Below are 18562 nucleotides of genomic sequence, written 5' to 3' on the forward strand. Positions count from 1 at the left end.
ATTATTCTCTAGGTCATTTGGTCCCTCTGAACCCCGAAGTAAATGGGGTTGGTTATACAGGTCTTGACAAAGGTTTTGGCAAGTATTTTGTCTAATCAGTAGGGGCTTTCCCTGGGTTATGGACATAGTTTATATAGGTGAATCCAGTGTGGTGATGTCTGTTGCTTGACCTTTCTGAATTGGAACTGTTTTCTATTTATCTGTACATTCAGTGGTGGTTGGAATAGATGAAAATAGTGAATATTAAGAATATTCCCATTACAGATTTTAATTAGCACTGTTTTATGTTTAAAGGTAAAAATAATGTGAGCAATTCAAACACAAAATGTCAGAAATGCTGTGTTATTAAAGTCTCTGTCCCATCTAAGAGCTTATGCCGTGCATGATATAAAATATAGGAAGCCAGTATGGCTTAGATAGAAGTAAAAATTGATTTTTAGAATTCCATATGAGTGTGTTTAGTTTTGTTGTTTTGTTTTTGGGGGGATTTTTTGGGTTGTGGTTGTGGTGGTGGTTGTTGTTTGTAGGGGGTTTTTTGTTTGTTTGGGTTGGGTTTGGGGTGGGCTTGTGTCTTTTGGTCGTTGGGTTGGGTTGGTTTTGGTTTGGTTGGATTTGGGTTTTTTGGGGTTTTGGGAGAGTTTTTTTGCTTGATGATATGTGGAGAAGAGCAGCTAAAACAGTAATGATTTATGTTTGGTTCTTCTAGGGAGAATCACCTATTTGTCACGTACATGACAATTTCAGCATACTTAACTAGAAATAGTAACATCAATAATGTGCCTACATACAAAAAATACTTATTCACTTCTCAGTGGTTTTGTTTTGAGGGTTTATGAGAAAGGAGAACTACCATGAAAGTCCTAGCAGAGACAGGGATACTTGCATTTGACCACCGAGCTGGCACACCAGTGTTCCTAGTTATTCAAGAATTCTGAAAAAAGAGATATTTCTTCCTCTTAGAGAGTACTCAGTTTTTCATTTACTCATTTTGCATTTTATTGTAACTAAAATTCTTGTGTATTTGTAATTAATACTGTCTGGTTTTCCACATTTCAGGGATACCACTGTACAAAGCCTTACCCTACAACCTTCTGTTAAAGATGGTCTTATTGTATATGAAGATTCACCACTGGTCAGTAGTAACATTTGGATTTTATATTTAGAAATGCTTTTCATTTCAAATTTAAAATATTCATTATTTGATTTTTCATGGCATATTGAGTGAGCATGGTAGCAAACTTTGCATTAACTTCTACTTTAGTCACATTTGCCTCACTTGCTGTGCCTAATGTGCTTGGGAAACCCCCCACACAAAATGAGTATGTAAAATAATTTAGTATTAACCTGACACATTCTAACTGATTGAGTGGTATTTTCCTCCTCCTCTTTCATAGCACCTCACACCTACATGCTAAGTTGGGCTCCAAACAGCTGTTGCAGCCATTCTTTAGTTCATTCAGCTACATGTTGACAGTCTAGATGCAAGCTGGCTTTGCACTTCTCTGTCAGCACTCCATTCTCAGTCGGGCTTCTCACATCCCTCCCTAGCACAGCCCTTTCTATCCCTATTCAGAAGAACCAGGTAACACCCACCTTTCTTGTCCCATCTGCCTCCTCTTCCCTCTATTACGATTTGGTCATAGCTTATCCCTGTTCTGAGTCACTTTCTTGTCTCAGTGTCACTGCGACATCACAGCTGCTGATTGAGAAATCAGTAATGCAGCTACTTGCAGGTGTTTGGGGGGGGTTGTGATGTTATGATTCTTTTCTCTTCTAGGTAAAAGCAGTGAAGTTTGGACATATTTTGGTAATCGATGAGGCAGACAAAGCACCAACAAATGTTACCTGTATCTTAAAAACTTTAGTAGAAAGTGGGGAAATGGTTTTGTCAGATGGAAGGCGCATTGTTGCCAGTAAGTAGAGAGAAAATGTTTTGATCATTGTAGATAGAATGCAACATGTTGCTGGTTTTCAGCAATTACACTGCTAAGTAGAGACCCAAAACAATCTAAATGGATACATTACTTGATACTAAAAGGTTAACAATGAAAGAATTTACAGTCATTTTCTTTACTACTTTTGGAATAGCCACAAAGTTTTCTTAAATTAGTATTCTTGTGAATATTGCTGAAAAATAAAATAAAATAAAAAAACACTAACAAAAAACCCAAACCCCAACAAAATGTAATTTGACCTCTCTGCTTCTCATTCACCATAAGAAATAAAGATCTAGTTGACCAGATTATGATCTTGGTTATGCCTATCTAGACAGTTGGGGTATAATTTGATCAGATCTAGAATGAAGATATGGATATACCTAAGGTTGAATTATTAAGGGTTAATCTAGTCAAATATTGCAAATGCTTAGATTATTTAAATATATCCTGTAGGATGAAAGTATTTTGTAACTTTATGGAATTTAATTCATGTGAATTGCAGGAACTAAATATTTTTCATTATTTTCCAAAGAAAGACCATGTTTGAAATGCCCTCTTGATGTTACTAGACATCAGATGTTACTAGTTACTAGACTGTAATGAGTTTCATTTTAACAATATTGGGAATAATGTTTGAGTGTGGCAATCATTCAGCACACATGGCACACCTGAGTTTTGCTTGTCATCATAATCTATAGGTGGGCTTTTTTTAAAATATCTTGCTAACCAGTTCCAATTATTGCTGTAGTTTTTTAGAGGTAGTTAAAGGATTCCCAAACACAGTGTGCCACTGGAAACATGCTGTAAGGGAAAAATGGAGTCAGTCTGAGTAATTTTGAAAAACCAGGGTCTTCACATGTTAAATCACGTATCTCTGGCTTCTCACAGATTTTTGTAGTAACCAGGAGGCATGTCAGTGCTGTCTTCCCAGATCAAATAATGTCAGACTTATATAAAACCACATTTTATTCACCACTGGCTTCACCATTTCAGTGAAAATGAGGACAGGTAGTCACCCCAAGAACAGTGGATGCATTTTTATGTTTTTTGAATTAAACACTTTGGTTAAATTTTCATGTAACAAACTACAAAACTTTAAAATGAAACCTAGAAAACTTATAGTTGAATGGCAAAAAACCCCCTGTTCTTCTAGTTCTGAGAAGAACAGAATCAGATTAGAAGATTTTTTCTTCTGATTCTAAGAATTCTTCTTCTAATCTAATTATGTTTGTTCATTCAGGATTGCAAAGCTTAAATATGCAATTAATACATTTTATTTCTTTTCCAGATCATGCTCATGTAGAGGGGAGAGAAAATGTAATAGTTATTCATCCTGATTTTAGAATGATAGTTCTGGCAAATAGGCCTGGGTTTCCTTTCTTGGGTAATGACTTTTTTGGCACATTAGGTAAGTGATTCATATTAAATTATGATCTTTAATAGAATTGTTTAATAGAATAAGTGTATTAATTAGATTTCACGAGGAGAAGGGGTTCTTATGCATATTGATGCTTTGTGTCACGTAAGGCACTCAAGGTGAGATTCAGCTTGAAGACTATCATGTAAATCAACATGTGTTAATAAAAGGGCCCAAACTTGCCCTGAACTGAATATGTGGTCATCTCTGTTAAAACTACTTTGTTTTTTGGGATCTGAACAAAGATTGCAGATAGACAAGGTTATGAGAAATCTTTGTTAATGAGTGTATATAGTATCCAAATATAGCAAAAAAATGAGCTGTAAGCATCTCTCTCAACTGTTCACCATTTTTTTCCCCATATCAAGCAAGCCACAGGTCAGATGCTCTCCTCTTTGGTACAAGAGATGGTAGCTTGAGATGGTTCTTTTCTCTCCTTCTTCAGCAGCAGACTTGCCTCTCCATTCATATGGCCATGTGCGATAGGCCTTAGTAAAATACATATATTTGACAACATATTGAATTCATCCCAGTTTCAGGAAGGGCCTCAATGTTCTTCACATTTTTCAGAGCAGTTTTTGCCTTGTTGGTTTTAAAAAGCTAGTGCTCAGCATTCTTTTGAGTCATTGCTTTTTCATTAAAGCTGCAATATTAAACTTAAAGGTGCTGTTATGATACTATCTCTTTATAGATTACTTAACTTTGCGCTTTTTTTCTTTTTAGGGGACATTTTTAGTTGCCATGCTGTTGATAATCCCAAACCACAGTCTGAAATGGCTATGCTAAGACAATATGGTCCTGATGTTCCAGAGCCAATTCTTCAGAAACTGGTAGCTGCTTTTGGAGAGCTCAGGAGCTTAGCTGACCAAGGCATTATTAACTATCCCTATTCAACTAGAGAAGTTGTGAATATTGTAAAACATTTACAGGTACAGTACATCAGATTTAATTGAAAAACTGAGTTCATCACTGTTAATTTTTTAATGCTTGAAGGTTTTAGAAAAAGATGCCATTATTGTTCATGCATTTTTATTTAATTCTTATGAGAAGTTTTACATTCTGAAGGAAGCATCCTATTTAGATGTTTAGATAGTCTGAGCGTAAGGACCACAGATACATATGGGCAGATTTTTTTTCTGCATGTTTATTTATAGATATTAAAAAAAACCCACAAGAGTCTGTTTTTCTACTATGTGAGACAATATCACATTCATACTGTGAATACAGTGTGCCAAGTTCATACTGGCCCTCACTATAAAATTCCATATTTAACATACAGTACTTCAGGGACAGTGCAGCTGTTCACTTTATGCTGCTACAAAATTTGTGGGTTTAATTCTTTCCTGCGAAAAAACAAGTTCCTGCTGCATAACAGTAATACATCACTGGTGGACTCTTTCTAAGGAAAATATTAGATGGATAACAGCTTAACAAGGAGGATCCACAATTACCTCCTACACACATTTAACTGTAAAATCATGAATTTAGAGATGATTTGTTTTTTAAGTGTTAAAGTCTGACTTTATAAATTGAAAGATGTTTTTTACCTGAAGTATTTGAAATATAAAGTGTCTTAATGCTCTTTGAAATGGCAGTGCTTTTATTTTGTTCTTTTTATAATCATGAAATCGGTAATTTGATAATTTATAGACTGTTTCTTGAATTATTGAATCCTAGATTTAAAAAAAAATAGTGAAAATTAATGTCATTAATACAATTAGAATACAATTTCTCACAAATTTTGACCTACTGTTCCTATGTTTAACACTGTATAGTATAGCAGGGTTGCATGGTAGTTTTGGGTTTGTGCTCATGAACTTATTCACAAACATTCTTTTATATACACAGACATTTAGATCCTGCATGTTAGACTTAATACTTATAAAAATCTTCAGTTCATCTAGATTTCTGGGGAGTATAGATTTTTGTCCTCTGTGCAAGAAGGTCTCAAGACAAAATTAGTGCTACTATGATATCAATAACATAAAGAAAAAATAATGCTTTATAATTTTGTACTAAGGATTAACAAGATTCAGACCTAAAAGCTGAGGAATCCATCCAAATAAATACATCAGCAAAGTAGTCTGTTGGGATCCATTACCAGCTGATAGATATTTGTTTACCAAACTGATAGAACATGTACATGCAGATCTCTAAACACAGTGTTACATTTAAAATGACTGTGGAAAAATTACAGACTTGAGTAACAGTTGCTGTGCTGCTGAAAAGCTGATTTTTTAGGATTTTTTTAAATGAACTTCTTCCTGTCTTCATACCCTTTTTCTGTTCCTACCTTTCTTCCTAGCTTCTTTCCCTTCATCATCTGTCTCCAAGTAATCTGAAGTTGTACTGTCTTCTGTTTCTAACTGGTGCAGAAACAGGACTTAATTCTTCTTTTATTTGAGTGTGAATGGCATCTAATTGAAGATTGAAAGAGCTGCATTGCTAATTGTCTTAAGGGCATTTAACTCTCTGCTTCTGTCTCCTTCACTTAATCAGTTAACATCACATCAAGCTGGGCACTGGGCTCAGATCGGCAGGGAAGTTTCCCATCTGCTAATCTTTCACCTCTTTCAAAGTGAAAATATCCAAATAAATCTCCAACATGCAGCTTTGATTTCTTCTGTAACGTTTGTTTTCAAGATCCCAGTCTCTTTGAAGGGATGCAACATTTTGTTTACTGTAACTTGTTTTTCAATCTGAATAAATAAAAAGACTGGGAGGAGCCAAATGTAAACAATGAATATAAACATAATGGTTATTCCAAAGTAAGAAACTTTTAGGTCTTCAGGTAGAGAAGAAAGAGGAAGGAGGGAAATGAGTCAATAAAATTGCTGGTCCTTAGGAAGGAAGGAGGGAAGTTAGTCATGTTGTTAAACAATTTCCCTTACAGCAGTTCCACAGCCCCGTTTTCTTTGTACTATTGTGTTGATTTCTTTCACATAATTTTGGAATTTTTTACTTCTGTAAAAAAACGTTGAATGTTGTGGAGAAAAAATTTGCTTATGATTACTGCTACCTGAGAGCATATCTGAGCATTGGGACTAGTCAGTTAAAAATATTTTGATTACTATGGTATCAGCATATTATTAAGCTAATCTCTGCACACCGATTAATTGTGGTCCTCAGTATATAGGATTGATTCTAGAGTGCAATTACAAGATTATCTTCCCATAAAGATTAGCAAGTAGGGAACATGTGGTAATTTACTTGGAGCTAGACACTGTGTTCAGAGCTAGGTTGCCTCTATATTAACTTTTCTTAGGGGAAGGTTTTTTTGGTGAAGGTCAAGACACCAAACTATTTTGAAGACATGAAACTGCAGGAATAGGGAAAATTGTCTGATGTAGGTACTTAACTTGGTTGCTGCAACTTTTTGTCCCCACATACTATATAGGGAATTTGGGTCTTGAAGCTCTAGATGGCAGGTGACCTGAATATAACCTTTTTGTCTTGTTTGCCTCCAGTTTTCAGACTGTGTCAAATGTCAAAAGTGTTTATATTAATAGTGGCTTATGGGCAAGCTAAGAAGCTCTGCTCTTGCTCTGCTGGATTACCATATGTTGCCTGTAACTACCAGCGTGGGTGCTATGACTGCTTCTCTGCAATCTAATACGCTATTTTTCATGAGGCCTTGGCAGATGTTAATCAGGGAACCCACATTAGCCCAGATAAAATGGCAGTAGCTTTTTTACTGACTCTTTTTTAGTTTGGGAAAGCTGAGACTTTTCCGATAGGCCTTCTTTCTTATTTGTATCTGAGATTGTTTTCTAATAGTAAGCACTAGTATAACAGTTTTCAAGCAGTAAATGTCTAAGAAACCTTCTGGACCTGAAGTCTACTAACCATCAGGCTTTTAGGCCCGTTCAGTAAGCTTTTGTGGTAAAATAGGACTTTTTTTTTTATGTTAAACCTAATCTCAAAAGAAAACTAGGCTTATCAAATCACGGTTTGTATTCATTTCTCACCTTGCTGCCAAACGCATCAGTAATAACTTTTTACCCTTTTGGCCAACCACAGTGAATCTCAGTTACCAGTTTTCAAAGATAATTAGGTTTCTGCTGATTTAATCAAAATCAGTTGCTATGTGACAGAAGGACAAGTTGAAATTAGTGTCTCTGTGAGAGGAAAGGCAGGGGGAGAATTCAGCTCCTTGCTTGTCAGTAGATGATGCCCACTAAAGACATGAGCACTGATTAACCATTAGTATGCCTGTGGCTCAGGAGAGCCATACATATGATGCTTCTGCCCTGCTGACAGGACAACTGAGGAGGCACAGAGAGAGCTGGCAACATTCAGTGAAAGGGCATCAGGGCTGCAGGAGGAAACCAAGAGCACAGAGGAATGAGCAGGTAGGGAGAGACCTGTTATAATGTGCAGGGTGGACTTTTGAGGTGGTGCTGGCCAGATGGATAATATGCAGGCATCTGAAGGCACTGGAATATGTAGGGAAGTGAGTGATAGTGAGAACACAAGGTGGAAGTCTAAAACAAAAAGTCTGAACTCATTGCAGACTCAATACCAGATTTATTTATGACTTTGTTTTCAGGGCAATGAGTATACCATATTTTAATTAAGATTCTCTATTTGTACTAAAAAACTACTGTTTTGCTCATAGACTTTAAGCAGACTATAGCAATACATCTACTCATGGAATGTTAGATCCATAAAAACATGGATTTTTTTTACCAAGCCAAATTCTGTATCAAATAAAGCAAAAAATATATAAATAAAAATATAAAATTGTTAAAAGCAAAACCTATGTTACTTACTATTTTAAGGAATAGCCGAGAATCTAAGCTGTGAAAATACTCTGAGGTGCACACAGAGGTGTAAGGGGAAGAATCAATGAATGAGAACCAGACAGGCTGATGAGAGATCAATATTTTCTCTAGTAATCTCATTCTAAAAATCAATACAAACCAAATGATTTTTTTTATTTTTGTTCAGCTCAAACCTCAAACATTCAATCTCTTTTGTTTCTTTTATCTTTTTCTTTTTGTTTCCCTTTAAGTAAACGGTCATTTCCTTTCTTCAGTAAGCAATTTTCCAGGCAGTTATTAAAAAATGGTTGGATTTGTTCTGATTGAAATGAGAAATTTGTGATTTTTTTTTTTTAAATAACTGAAGTAGAGGACTTTTTGACAAGTGGCTTGTGTTCAAAACAGGTTTTATTGGCAGCAGTGATCAGCTGTACCTCAGAAAATTTTTCATGGTGTCCAAGAGGTATGGAACTATTGAGGCAATTCATTGCAGAGAAGGATATCGATATCAGAATTATGCAATGATTCAGCAAACCATGGAAATACTTGGAGACTACTAGTGAAAACCAGATATTATTTGAAGCACTTGACCAAGGTTTCTGCAGTATCTAATGCAGGACAGGTGAAAGAGCAGATCATGAGTGAATAAAATAGCTTGGTGCCAGTTTGTTGGTCGTGCTTTGCAGTGAGAAGGGGATAACAGAGAAAATGCAGTGTTCATCATATACCTAAGGAAAGAATCTAGAATCACGGAATCAACTGGGTTGGAAAAGACTTCCGAGATCATCAAGTCCAACCCTTGATCCAACACCGCCGTGGTTACTAGACCATGGCACTAAGTGCCACATCCAGTCTCATCTTAAAAACTTCCAGGGACGGAGAATCCACCACGTCCCTGGGCAGCCCATTCCAATGTCCAATTACTCTCTCTGTAAAGAATTTCTTCCTAATATCCAACCTAAACCTCCCCTGGCAGAGCTTAAGACCATACCCTCTTGTCCTACTGCTGGTTGCCTGGGAGAAGAGACTGATGCCCACCTGGCTACAACCTCCTCTCAGGTAGTTGTAGAGAGCGATGAGGCCTCCCCTGAGCCTCCTCTTCTCCAGGCTAAACAGCCCCACCTCCCTCAGCCTCTCCTCATAGGACTTGTGCTTGAGAGTTTGATTATATGGAGTATGCACAATTGTGGACGCATTTTGCTCTTCTTATTAAAAAGACACCAGACTTGAAAATAGACTGAAATAAAGTCCTGCATACGGAGTACTAAGCAGCTTTACACGTTTATGAACCTTACCATCATGTACCTTTTTAAAGGTTGGTGGGCTTTTCTTTTTCAGTATGTTTGACTCCAAGGTGCGATTTTCATTGTAGAAGTTAGTACTTTGGCTACTAAACATTGTCACAAACTTAAGTTAGAATAGCAGTTGGGAGAAATTTTGGTTTTAGTACCTGTTTAATTCAGTATGGAATGGACATTGTAACAAGAATAGCATAGGCTGTAGGACAACTTATTATCCCACAATAACTTGTATTTCGCTAGACTGTAATAATGCAGAACCTCTAAAAGGTTCCTCATGGATAGGTTTAAAAAGCAGGACATAGTTTAGCATACTTTTATACCAACACTAGTACTAAAATATTCTGTGCCATGTATACCACAGATTAAAAAAGGTTTGTAGAAGCCTATTTTAGCATTGGTATTCCAGTCTATCACAGTAACTAGCTAAATTTAGTATTGCTTGTGTCACAGGTATTTTATTACAGAGATTAGATATTTATTAAGTTGGGAAAAATATTAAACTCCTTACTAAGTCTGATGTTTGATTAAGAGTACAGGTCAAAACACTTAGGAAAATTTTCTGCTTTCTTCTGTTTTAGTTTTTAAGCAATACTCAAATATCTTTGTTTTTAATACATTTATAAACTTCTCTGACACATTAAGTTTGTTTTTCAAATTCTTTGTACCAACCTAGTTCACTAGTGGAGACTAAACCAATTAAGACTTCAACTCCCTAAAATACTTCTTCACAAATTTATCTTCATTACTGTAAAAGAGATATACTGAGATTGAATCATCCAGGTCCTGGTCTGAAATGTCTAGTATTTGAATGAAAGGCATATGAAGAAAGAGTTAAAAGTTTTTAAATAAAAAAATTCTCGCTCCCTCCTCTTGCCAAAAAATTAAAGGTAAAATAAAGCTGTTAAGCAGCAAGTTTCTGGTATATATAGCAATTTGGTGATTATTTTTTAAAATGCTTTTTATTTGGTTTGCTCCATTTACATCTGTGGTGGGCTGACCCCTGACCAGATGCCACCAAAGCCACTCTGTCACTCCCTTCCTCTGCTGGGCAGGGAAGAGAAAATATAATGAAAGGCTCATGGGTTGAGATAAGGACAGGGAGAGATCACTCGCCAATTACTGTTGTGAGCAAAACAGACTCAACTTGGACAAATTAGTTTAATTTATTCCTAATCAAATCAGAGTAGGGCAATTAAACCCAAATCTTAGAACACCTTCACTCCACCCCTCCCTTCCTCCCAAGCTCAGCTTCACTCCTGACTTTCTCTACCTCCTCTGCTCCAGCAGCACAGAAGACAGGGAGTTGTGGTCTGTTCATCACACATTGTCTCTACCACTGCTTCCTCCTCAGAGGGAGGATTCTTCACACTCTTTCCCTGCTCCATCATGAGGTCCCTCCTACAGGAGACAGACCTCCACAAACTTCTCCAATGTGAGTCCTTTCCATAGGCTTCAGTTCTGCATTAACTGCTCCAGTGTGTGCCTTCCACAGGATCCCAAGTCCTGCCAGCAAGCCTGCTCTAATATGGGCTTCCCGCAGGGTCACAGCCTCCTTTGAGCATATACCTGCTACAGCTTGGGGTCCTCCACCTCAGTTTCTTTGTTAATCAGTGGCATAAGTTTCTTTGAGTGGTTCTTCATTTCTCTTATTTCTCTAATTTTAGCTTATAGAATCATAGAATAGTTTGGGTTGGAAGGTACCTAGTTCCAGCCCCTCTGCTGTGGGCAGGGAACCGTCCACTCGACTAGGTTGCTCAAAATTCCATCCATCCTGGCCTAGAACACTTCCAAGGATTGAGACATCCACAGCTTCTCTGGGCAACCTGTTTCTAGTGCCTCACCACCCTCATAGTAAAGAATTTCTTCCTAATACCTCACCTAAATTTGCCTTCTTTCAGTTTAAACTCATTCCCCCTTGTCCTATCACTACATGCCCTTGTCAAAAGTCCCTCTCCAGCTCTCTTGTAACCCCTTAGGTACTGGAAGGCTACCTAAACATCTCCTCAGGGTTTTTTCTTCTCCAGGCTGAACAACTCTCTCAGCCTGTCCTCATAGGAGAGGTGTGCTAGCCCTCTGATCATCTTCATGGCCCTCCTCTGGACTCACTCCAGCACTTCCTGTGCTGGGGACTCCAGAGCTGGATGCAGTACTCATAAGAGCAGAGTAGAGGGGCAGAATCCCGTCCCTCTGCCTGCTGGTCATGCTGCTTTTGATGCAGCCCAAGGTACAAATGACTTTATGGGCTGTGAGCATACAATGTCAGGTCATGTCCATCTTTTCATCCACTGGTACCTCCAGGTCCTTCTTGGCAGGGCTGCTCTCAATCTTTTCAGTCTCCAACTTGTTTTTACAGCAGTGGTTGCCCCAACTGAGGTGCAGCACTGTGCACATGGCCTTGTTGAACTTCAGGTGGTTCCCATGGCCCCACTTCTCAAGCTTGTCCAGGTCCCTCTGCACTTGATCCCGCTATGTCATTGATGAAGATATTAAACAGTACTGGTCCCACCACTTGTCACCCATCTCCATCAGCACCTTGAACCATTGACCACTGCCCTCAGGATGCAACTATCCAACCAATTCCTCATCCAAAATCATCAGTCCAATACAGTAACAAAACTTCCATTGTTGGAGAAATGATCAAAATTTGATAAACGTTTGGGATTTTTTTAATGTACATGGCACATTTCAACTAGTATTTTTCACTGAGAAAAAAAAACTTTGTGAATCCTAAGTGAATTTCTGTTTCTACGAAAATCAGTCATGACATAAAATATTTTTTTGGCAAGGAAGCAGTGTATCATCTGTTTTTCTATATTCAACAATAGAGTGAGAATTCTTAAATGTATGGCTAAATTATACAAATATATGTGTTTGTGTTTGATCTTCATTGTTTACAGAAAGTAAATTAAAAAAATACAGGCTACTTTTAACTATATTTTCTAATGATTGCAGCATCTTGTAATGTGTATAATGAAAACAATTCACTATTAATGATGTTGACTATTAAATAATTGTCACATGCTTGTTTGTTTAATTCAACAATTTTTAATTTAGAAATTATGTACCTTCTTTATTCTGGAAACTAAAAGCATAGATTACTTAAGCATTTTTCTGTCGAGAAAAGTTACTGTTACAACTGTTCATCTTAGAAGTATGTAATGATATGCTGTAACTTAATAGATAGTCACTGAAAGATATTTAGGAGTCTTTGTTTCTTCACAGAAATTTCCAGCTGAAGGACTCGCAAATGTTGTTCGAAACGTGTTTGACTTTGACTCCTACAACAGTGAAATGTGTGAAATTTTGTACAACACTTTGCACAAGTATGGAATACCTATTGGAGCAAAACCGACCAATGTACAGCTGGCCAAGGAGTAAGAATAACATAAAATATATGTTAAGAAGACATATTTCTCATGATCAGTTTTTATAGTGTGTTATCTTGCTGCTAACTGATTTAAAACCAACCTGGAATGCTTGAAAGTCAATCCTCCACTGGTTCAAATTTATAATCTTCCAAATAAGCTACAACAATATAAAATACTTCATAATAGAGTATTTGCTTATTATTACATTTAATCTTTAATGTCCATGTACATACTGATAGCTTGTAAGGTAAACAGTTACATCTTAATAAAGGGAAATACTTGTTTCTTCTCCTGTGTTTTTAATTGAATCGCAACACACTTCTGTCCTGTTATTTATCATCTAAATCTGTAGAAACAAAAGTTGTCTTCAGTGGTGGTTGGGTTTTGTCTTTGATGCTTGCAAAAGGCTCTACGAAAATATTTCTGCCGAATGGGGCAATTCATGTAAGGTCTAAGAGCCATTTTTGTATGTGTCTGTAAATCACTATTATTCTTGAAGTATGTAACCAGTTGACATATTGCACCATATACTTTTTTCTAGAGGTTAGAATCAAAATAGCTACATTATGTATTAATGCCCTCTGCCCTTCAAGCCCCACCCCACTCCCTGAAGAGACCTTACCAGAAGGCTGGAGAGGGACTTTTGACAAGGGCATGTAGTGACAGGACAAGGGGGAATGACTTTAAACTGAAAAAAGGCAGGTTTAGATAAGGTATTGGGAAGAAATTCTTTACTATGAGGGTGGTGAGGCACTGACACAAGTTGCCCAGAGAAGCTGTGGATGCCCCATCCCTAGAAGTGTCCAAGGCCAGGATGGATAGAATTTTGAGCAACCTAGTCCAGTGTAAGATGTTCCTACCCACAGCAGAGGGGTTGGAACTAGATGATCTTTAAGGTCCCTTCCAACCCAAACCGTTCTATGATCCTGTGATTCTATGAAACAAATATAATTAGTTCTTCTAAAATTCACAGGAAACAGGCTTAAGTAGATCATATTGAAAAGCAATTGGAAAACTTACTCTGTCTTGAACTTAAATACATAAATTATTTTTGAAGAAACAAATATTTCCCTTTCATGGAGAAAGCTTTATGAATATATAGAAAATTGAGTTTGCCATGTGACACATATATTTTATATTTGCTAAGGAGGGACTGATTTAAATGGCATGACGTCTTGATATTTACTCCAGTGTGGGTGACTATGCACTGGAACAAATTGCCCAGAGAGGTTATAGAGTCTCCTTCACTGGAGATATTCAAGAACCATCTGGATACGGTCCTGTGCCTTGTGCTCTAGAATGACCCTGCTTGAGCAAGGAGGTTGTACCAGATAACCTGCTCTGGTCATTTCCAGCCTTACCCATTCTGTGATATTAAGTGTCCATGTGAATGTAGGTTTCTCCTGCTGGAGTACTACTGTTATTATATCTAACATCTTACATATAACTATTCAAAAAGATTGGCAGTGTAGTGCCTGTGGTGTACCTTTTAATTTTGTTGACAGGATTGTTACATGCCTAGGGAACCAGCAACTACAATTTCTGCTAAATTGACGGTACACACTTGAAACTCTTGCCATGGTTTCTGTGCTAAAAGTCCCTTGGTAACTTCTCTTTTCAAGAATTATGACGTTTGCTATAGTTTTTGAGAAATTTGCTCTTTATATAATTTTTAGAAGTCTTAGATGTGGGAGAGGACTCTTTAGTAATGAGAAGATCAGAGTTTTAGGAAGCATAAGAGAAAGACTGCTGTAATTGGGGACAGCTCAGTCTAGAAGTGATAAAATAGAAGAATGCATTAATTATAGTGATGCAATTATATTGAATTAAACATAATCACCTCATCATTTTTAATTCATCACTGAGGTTTTATAGGATAGGTTATGCCAAGGATGAAGGACTTACCAGAACCCCACAAGATGCCCATCAAAAACTTCACTTGACTGGCAGCTATGAGCACATTCTTTCTACACTGATACCCAAGGGGAGGAGAAACTACAGAAGTGGTTCACACACAGTTGATAAAAGCAACATTTTCTTAGATCTCACCATCTGAGCTGACCACCTGGCTCTCATGATCCAGAAATCTGTGTCTCAATCCCTCACTACTGCTGGATTTTGAGGTTATCCTACTGCTCCATTGCAGGACAGCCTTGCTGTTGATCATGAGATTTAACCCTATGGAGCTTGTAAGCCTCAGGCAGATCACCTTGAATTACAGACATATCTTTCAGGATTGGTTTCAGCACAGTTGATTCTACCTTGGGGTAAAAGAACATTGAGATAATCTCTTCAAATCTGCTCCAGTCCATAATTGCAAGCTCCTGTGATGGACACATTGAGGTAATTTGGTATATGGTGTTTGGACCACTGCAGAAAAGGTACTAGAGTACTGACCTCCTTTCTAATGTTTTCCATGAATCTGAGAGGAGGATAATGATGCTTATGTGGTCCATCCCACTACCTTAAGGAAACTTTATCTCTTTTTTTTCATGCTTCATGCCTGACGACCTTCAGAGATGGAGTTCTATAACCTCCCAAAGCAAGTCAGTCTTGTTACTAAATATCCTTGCCATTAGAAAGTCACCTCTCAATCTTTCCTCTTTTTTAAGGCCATTGGTTGATTTTATTTTTCTTTTATGCTCCCTCTCTTCACTTGATTTGTGTCTATCTTTAAGCATTGTGTGTGAAACTGGGCGAGTTCGTTTCTACTGGAGCCAAGTAAAGTACAAGCGTACAGAACTTGTATAGAGATGTATTTCATGCCACGGTTCCTTTTAAAAAGCTCAGTATGTTTGCATTTCTTTCAATGTTTAACTCATCTCTGGTTTTCTAAACAAAAACCTGCACATCCTTCTGCAGAACCCTCCATAGCTCTTATCCCGTCGTCACTTTGTGTAATCAACTTACTTCATGCTTACACTTTTCTGACTGTCTTGTATTTTTTCAAGTTAGTTCTCTGACTTGTCAAGATCACTTTCTGTTTTAAGCTCGTTTTCCTACCTGCTTCTAGGCTCTCACAAGTTTACAGTCTGAAGGTTTACCAGGTGTGATTTCTACATTGTTCTAGCAAAAACAGCGTACCCCCAGATCACTTCTGTGCTCCCGTCTTAATTTTCTAGACTTCTAAGACTTACTAGTTATCATAATAAATTGCTCAGGGTTTCTACTAAGTAACATGAACACTGGGATAGTAGTCCAAACCAATTCTGCCCAAGGATGTTAGTCAAACCTACAGCAAAATCATTGTATAAGAATACAACGTTTTGCGTTATAGAAGCATTTCCAGGAGATTCTAGGACAGGAAAATCATTATAGTGAAATGCTCACTCCTTTATACAGGTATCTTCTGGCATGTCTTGTATCCAATGATTTGTGAATCTTTATTTTAATAAGCTTTGGAGAAGTCTGTCACGTACTACTTAATATAAAACTTGTATAAATCAGAATTATTTAAATTGCTACTGAAACATAACTGCTGTCAATACAGGAAAGAAGCCATGAGACACACTGGCAATGCACTATAGTACAGGGTCTCAACAGAAGAAAGTTTAGGGTTGTATCCAGCTGAAATTACAAGGGAAATTGAACAGTGAGTCTTATGGGAATTTTAGGTGAGACTTTGGAATTAATATACCTAATCTTGGATGGAAAGATTAGATGGTATCTAATGACCACGTAGAAAATAATTTTTGCAGTAGTTCTTTTTTTGAGACAGAAATTAATTCGTAGATACTACTTTGTTTATTTGCAAAATTAGTATCATATATTAGACCTCTAAAGCAATGCTTTACTTGAGCTTTTTGTTTTCTTCGGTTGTCATTTTTTCCCAGATAGGGACCTGGGAGTTTGGATTGACAGGAAGCTAAACATGAACCAGCAGTGTGCCCAGGTGGCCAAGAAGGCCAATGGCATCCTGGCCTGGATCAGGAACAGTGCGGCCAACAGGTCCAGGGAAGTGATTCTTCCCCTGGACTCAGTGCTGGTGAGGCCACAACTGGAGTACTGTGTCCAGTTCTGGGCCCCTCCATTCCGGAAGAATATTGAGCTGCTGGAGCAGGTCCAGAGAAGAGCAACGAGGCTGGTGAAGGGACCCGAGCACAAGTCTTATAAGGAGAGGCTGAGGGAGATGTGGTGGTTTAGCCTGGAGAAGAAGAGGCTCAGGGGAGACCTCATGACTCTCTACAACTACCTGAAAGAAGGTTGTAGCCAGGTGGGCATCAGTCTCTTCTCCCAGGCAACCAGCAGTAGGACAAGAGGGCATGGTCTTAAGCTGTACCAGGAGAGGTTTAGGTTGGATATTAGGAAGAAATTCTTTACAGAGAGAGTAATTGGACATTGGAATGGGCTGCCCAGGGACGTGGTGGATTCACCATCCCTGGAGGTTTTTAAGATGAGAGTAGATATGGCACTTAAGTGCCATGGTCTAGTAACCACGGCGGTGTTGGATCAAGGGTTGGACTTGATGATCTCGGAGGTCCTTTCCAACTTGGCTGATTCTGTGATTCTATGATAACCATTCTTCAAGGCACTGACATGTTCCGTATTGTCAGGTTATAACATTATGATATTGTCTGTCCCTCCTCATATCACCTGTCCAGTAATTTGTAATTTTTATCAGTATTGTGCATAAAGCAGATGGCTTGTCTGCGATGCTTTGCCAAGACATAGTCGGTAAAATAAATTACTCGTGGTACTAACTCATTATCTTTCTTTATGTACAATTACACTTTGTTTTTCACTTTGACATCTGTTACATCACATTTGTCTGAACTCACGTTAATCTGCCACTTTGGTGCACAGTTTAGACCATCCGCAGTTTCTAGGTAAAACAGCATTTAGCTCTAATTCTGACATTTATCCTTGATGAAATTGCCATTCCGTATTTTTCCTCCTGTCACTATCCACATCCAAGTGCTTGCTATAACTTGAATATTTTTTACATTAACTGAATTTTCTATATGTAATTTAAATATGTAATTTTGACAGCTTTAATTTTCTCTTGAGACTGTTCTTTGATGTTGCTTTTCCCCCCCAGATAATCTGTAGTTAATTGTTGGATATGTCTCATATCATATATGTCTATTGTCCATCCTGTGCAGTGTGGGGGCAGCTGAGGGTGGGCTTCGCACTTGACTATCAGCGAACACGAGTTTTAACATACAACTGTTCTGAATATCTACTGCTTATATTTTTAATCAAAATATGTTTGGATAAATTGAGGACAACTGGTTGGTAAGGAATTTTCCTGATTTCAGACTGTATCTTACTTTAGTCCAGAAAGGCTACATGGGATGGATGTCTTTTCAGCTACATGGACCACAAACTATTATTGGAGCCCTTGAATAATACATTCCATGCCAACACTGAGCTGGTTTACAAGATCATGTATTAAGCAGCTTTGTTGCCTGTCATAGCTCATGTCCGCAGCTGTACTAGTCTGGCAGTGAAGAATTTGCATTCAGTGGAACTTCAGTCTTACAATATTCATAGCAATTTTCCACTGTGTTCTCCAAAAGCTAAATAAATAACTTTATGAAGCAGATTCTGTTGACTTTTTGAACACAGTTGTTTGGGTTTGGGGCTTTTTGTTGTTTGATTTTATTTTTTTAATAGCCTAAAATGAATTTATTTTCTGAAATCAAAAATATAAAGATGGGAAGAAATTGTGTTTTGTAGGTGTCACTTTGAAAAGTTTTCTAGCAGCATAAGAGAATTACCTTTTGACAGATCATCTCCCCTTAGACTGCTGTGCATGAAGAAACTCAGACTAGAT

General features: G+C 37.6%; 1 protein-coding gene across 1 annotated transcript in view; it reads left to right on the forward strand.

The window, feature by feature from the left end:
- VWA8 (von Willebrand factor A domain containing 8) overlaps positions 1–18562 on the forward strand; it is a 182470-nt gene that overhangs the window by 96808 nt on the left and 67100 nt on the right. Inside the window, exons 22-26 of the mRNA XM_027649783.1 lie at positions 1057–1132; positions 1778–1913; positions 3226–3345; positions 4078–4283; positions 12641–12792. Of these exons, the coding sequence (XP_027505584.1) occupies positions 1057–1132; positions 1778–1913; positions 3226–3345; positions 4078–4283; positions 12641–12792 (690 nt within the window). The remainder of the gene's footprint in view (positions 1–1056; positions 1133–1777; positions 1914–3225; positions 3346–4077; positions 4284–12640; positions 12793–18562) is intronic.

Source organism: Corapipo altera, unplaced genomic scaffold (assembly GCF_003945725.1).
Source record: "Corapipo altera isolate COAL_440 unplaced genomic scaffold, ASM394572v1 0, whole genome shotgun sequence".
In the NCBI taxonomy this organism is placed as follows: domain Eukaryota; kingdom Metazoa; phylum Chordata; class Aves; order Passeriformes; family Pipridae; genus Corapipo; species Corapipo altera.